Below are 5,161 nucleotides of genomic sequence, written 5' to 3'. Positions count from 1 at the left end.
AGTAGAAATGATTATTACTTAAAGCGTCTGACTACGATCATTTATCAATGATACAGTAATCGCTATTAACATTGATTTTTTAACCACTAACCTTGAGACAAGTGACGTAATGGTTTCAATAACTACCAATCATTAATTAAATATATAACTATATACTAAACAATATAGCTCAACAGGAATAACTGACCACCATTACAGGTAGATACCGGGTAGTCTGGGAGGTTTCAACTTAATTACTATGGAATGCCACTCATCTTGAATTAAACTTAATTTGTAACGGTGGAAAAATTATATTGTTACGTTTCGAATGTATCGGCAGATTTTTTAATTTATTGAACTAGATACCTATTTAGAACCAAGGTTTTGTTTCGTATCACGGAAGTTTCAGCGATTTGATTGTATTCGTAAGCGTACAAATACAGCCAATTTGAGCCCTCGATTACACGCGCAGCCATATTTTGTATGGTCTCTCTATCGAGGACTCTGATTAGCCAGATATGCCAGCGTATAATCCACCAAATCGCCGTATTTACATACTTCCGTGACGGGTGACTAATGATATCAAGGTATTAGATGTAATTAATGATAGCTTGACATTTTGAAAGTGCCTAGTCCCAAGCATGTTGTCTTTTAATAATTTGTCTGGTATACCCCAATTAAAATCAATAACGCCCAGATTCCAGTAAGCACCTTGTCGCAATCCAGAATTGTATTGAATGATATTTGCATCTATAAAATAAACGCACGAATATCTCATCAACTTACATATTCTTCACCTTTGATCAATATAATTTACGAATACAATCAAATCGCTGAAACTTCCGTGATACGAAACCAAACCTTGGTTCTAAATAGGTATCTAGTTCCATAAGTCAAAAAATCTGCTGATACATTCGAAACGTAACAATATATAGACTTTGCCTATCAAGTAAATAATTAGAATATCACACTAGGCTAAAACAATAGATTCTTACCTCTACTAAGAGAATATTAAATCAAAATATTTATATTCATTTGAGTGATCCAGCCTTGAAATCTTGAATAACATGTGTTACTAGTCAGTTATGTTAATGTATCACATGTTACTAGTCAGTCATGTTAATGTATCACATGTTACAAGTCAGCTATGTTAATTTATGTCATGTTACTAGACAGCTGTGTTAATGTATCACGTGTTTCTAGTCATCTATGTTAATGTATGACATGTTACTAGTCAGCTATATTAATGCATCATGTGTTACTAGTTAGTCATGTTAATGTATCAAGTGTTACTAGTCATCTACGTTAAAGTATGACGTGTTATTACTCAGCTATGTTAATGTATCACGTGTTACTAGTCAGTCATGTTAATGTATAACGTGTTTCTAGTCATCTATGTTAATGTATCACATGTTACTAGTCAGCTATGTTATTGTATCACGTGTTACTAGTCAGCTGTGTTAATGTATCACGTGTTACTAGTCAATTATGTTAATGTATCACGTGTTATTAGTCAGTTATGTTAATGCATAACGTGTTTCTAGTCAGTCATGTTAATGCATCACGTGTTACTAGTCAGTTATGTTAATGCGTCATGTGTTACTAGTCAGTCATGTTAATGTATCACGTGTTACTAGTCATCTATGTTAAAGTATGACGTGTTACTAGTCAGCTATGTTAATGTATCACGTGTTACTGGTCATCTATGTTGAAGTATGACGTGTTACTAGTCATCTATGTTAATGCATCACGTGTTACTAGTCAGTCATGTTAATGTATCACATGTTATTAGTCAGTTATATTAATGTATCACATGTTAATAGTCAGCTATGTTAATGCATAACGTGTTTCTAGTCAGTCATGTTAATGCATCACGTGTTACTTTTCAGTCATGTTAACGCATAACATGTTTCTAGTCAGTCATGGTAATGTATCACGTGTTACTAGTCAGCTATTTTAATTTATATCATGTTACTAGTCAGCAGTGTTAATGTATCATGTGTTACTAGTCAATAATGTTAATGTATCACGTGTTACTAGTCAGCTATGTTAATGTATCACGTGTTACTATTCAGCTATGTTAATGTATCACGTGTTACTAGTCAGTTATGTAAATGTATCACATGTTACTTGTCAATTATCTTCATGTATCACATGTTACTAGTCAGTAATGTTAATGTATCAATTAGTCAGCTATATTCATGCATCATGTAGTCAACTGTGTTGATGTATCATAGAGTCTGCTATGTTAAAGTATAGATAGCTGTTTTGTAAATGTATTGTAGCTTTACTAAAGTGTATTCGTCTATTTCAAGTTATTATAGTCTTTAAGTTAATGTATCATACAGTTATGTTAATGTATTTGTCAGTTATGTAAATATTTTTTATAGTCAGTAATGTATATATTTTTTATAGTCAGCCATTTGTTATATCATATTGTTAACTTTGAAAAATTATCACAAAACCTTCTATTTTTGTCAGCCATGTCTCTATTTCATATAGACAACAACGTTAAAGTTTAATATAGTCAGCTATATTTTTATATCATATAGTCAGTTATTTTTATATATCATATAGTCAGCTATGTTTATATATCATATAGTCATCTATGTTTATACACCATGTAGTCAGCTATGTTTATAGATCACGAAGTCAGCTATGTTTATGTACCACATATTCAGCTATATTCAAGATCATATAGCCAACAATGTTAAAGTTTAATATAGTCAGGTATGTTTATTATCATATAGTTAACTATGTTTATATATCATATAGTTAACTATGTTTATATATCATATAGTCAGCTATGTTTATATATCATGTGGTAAGCTCTGTTTAGTCAGATTTGCTTATATATCATATAGTCAGCATACTTATATATCATGTAGTCAGCTATGTTTGTAAATCTTGTAGTCCGCTAAGTTTGTAAACCATGTAGTCAGCTAAGTTTATATTCATATGGACAACTTTAAAGTTTAATATAGTCAGTTATGTTTATAGATCATATAGCCAACAATGTTACAGTTTAATAATTATAGTCAGGTGTGTTTATTATCGTATAGTTAACTTTTTATATATAATATAGTCAGCTATATTTATGTATCATATAGTCAGCTATGTTTATATATCATATAGTCATCTATGTTTATACACCATGTAGTCAGCTATGTTTATAGATCACGAAGTCAGCTATGTTTATATACCACATATTCAGCTATATTCAAGAACATAGTCAACAATGTTAAAGTTTAATATAGTCAGGTATGTTTATTATCATATAGTCAACTATGTTTATATATCATATAGTCAGCTATGTTTATGTATCATATAGTCAGCTATATTTATATATCATATAGTCAGCTAATTATACATCATGTAGTCGGCCATCGGCCATGTTAATATATCATGTGTTCAGCTATGTTTATATATTATCATGTAGTCAGATGTATTTATATATCATATAGTGAGCTATGTTTATATATCATCATGTAGGCAGATGTGTTTATATATCATATAGTCAGCTATGTTTATATATCATGTGGTCAGCTATGTTTATATATTATCATGTAATCAAATATTTTTGTAAATCATGTAGTCAGCTATGTTTATATTACAACAAGTTTAATATAGTCAGATGTACTTATGATTAACATCTATTTTGACCGGCGTGAAGTCTTAAAGGATATTCACTGATATTAAGTAGAATTTGCAATGGCACACGAAGATTATTTGGATATCGTAGTGTTAAAGGAGGACATCCTAAATACGGTTACCCTTTGGGATCTAATTTTAAAAGAGGACATCCACTATATAATTGAAATTATTTCGAAAGGGAACATCTTCAAGGATTAAACATTGTAGAAAAGAGGACATCGGACGGATTAAAAATAAGACGTCCATCAAAATTGAACATAGCACATAGGTCATGTAGTCATCTATGTTTACATATCATGTAGTCATCGATGTTTATATTTCATGTAGTTAGCTCTGTTTATATTTCATGTAGTCATCTATGTTTATATATCATGTAGTCATCTATGTTTATATATCATGTAGTCATCTATGTTTATATATCATGTAGTCAGCTCTGTTTATATATCATGTAGTCATCTATGTTTACATATCATGTAGTCAGCTCTGTTTATATATCTTGTAGTGAGCTATGTTTACATATCATGTAGTCAGTTATGTTTACATATCATGTAGTCAGCTCTGTTTATATATCATGTAGTCAGCTAAGTTTACATATCATGTAGTCAGCTCTTTTTATATGTCAAGTAGAGAGCTCTGTTTATATTTCATGTAGTCATCTATGTTTACATATCATGTAGTTAGCTCTGTTTATATTTCATGTAGTCATCTATGTTTACATATCATGTAGTTAGCTCTGTTTATATATCATGTAGTCAACTATGTTTACATATCATGTAGTCATCTATGTTTACATATCATATAGTTAGCTCTGTTTATATTTCATGTAGTCAACTATGTTTACATATCATGTAGTCATCTATGTTTATATATCATGTAGTCAGCTCTGTTTATATTTCTTGTAGTCAGCTATGTTTACATATCATGTAGTCAGCTATGTTTACATATCATGTATTTAGCTCTGTTTATATTTCAAGTAGTCATCTGCCAGTCAATGTGCCTGTGATCAGTCGATATCCAGAATCCAGTCAGTCTGCAATCAATTAGGAACACGTGCCTATTTATAAGCAGAAATAATCCATTGGATATTGTGTTGATAAAGAGATTTTAAAAGCCACAAAACTGCCTGATTAATTCTCTTTACACTCGATTTACAATTGTAATCGTTTTCATCAAAGGTGTCATTATTCTACTGAACTAATATAATCCAGGTTGGCAGAATGTGTGGGTGGAACAGCCTGGCCTAGATAAACTAGCTACGACAAAGGCATTCGTGGCAATTCATTGTGAATCAATAGTGTTCGTGGAACTGTGAGGAAGTTTATTATTAAAGTATACATTAATACATGTATATTATTAACTACCACCTTAATTGTGTATTTTATTTCAAACTAAGATAGATCGTTTATGTGGATAAATATATATTTGAGCTAACACTTATTTTTGGCAGCAAACTCGAGGTCGTACCACATACACGGAAATGCATAATATAATAGCATAGCCACTATTTGAATTTTGATCCGTAGATGTC

The 5,161-nt window shown here is 30.7% G+C and overlaps 1 protein-coding gene across 1 annotated transcript; it reads left to right on the top strand.

Moving 5' to 3' along the window:
- Positions 1 to 4,016: 4,016 nt before the first annotated feature.
- Positions 4,017 to 4,636, top strand: LOTGIDRAFT_105141 (hypothetical protein; the record flags this gene model as incomplete). The annotated part of the gene is made up of 3 exons (XM_009057105.1): positions 4,017 to 4,084; positions 4,115 to 4,156; positions 4,540 to 4,636. 3 exons carry the CDS (start codon positions 4,017 to 4,019, stop codon positions 4,634 to 4,636), a joined length of 207 nt encoding a protein of 68 aa, XP_009055353.1.
- Positions 4,637 to 5,161: the final 525 nt, after the last annotated feature.

The sequence above is a fragment of the Lottia gigantea genome (genome assembly GCF_000327385.1).
Source record: "Lottia gigantea unplaced genomic scaffold LOTGIsca_3, whole genome shotgun sequence".
Classification (NCBI taxonomy): Eukaryota; Metazoa; Mollusca; class Gastropoda; family Lottiidae; genus Lottia; species Lottia gigantea.
This window is presented reverse-complemented; position numbering and strand designations above follow the sequence as displayed.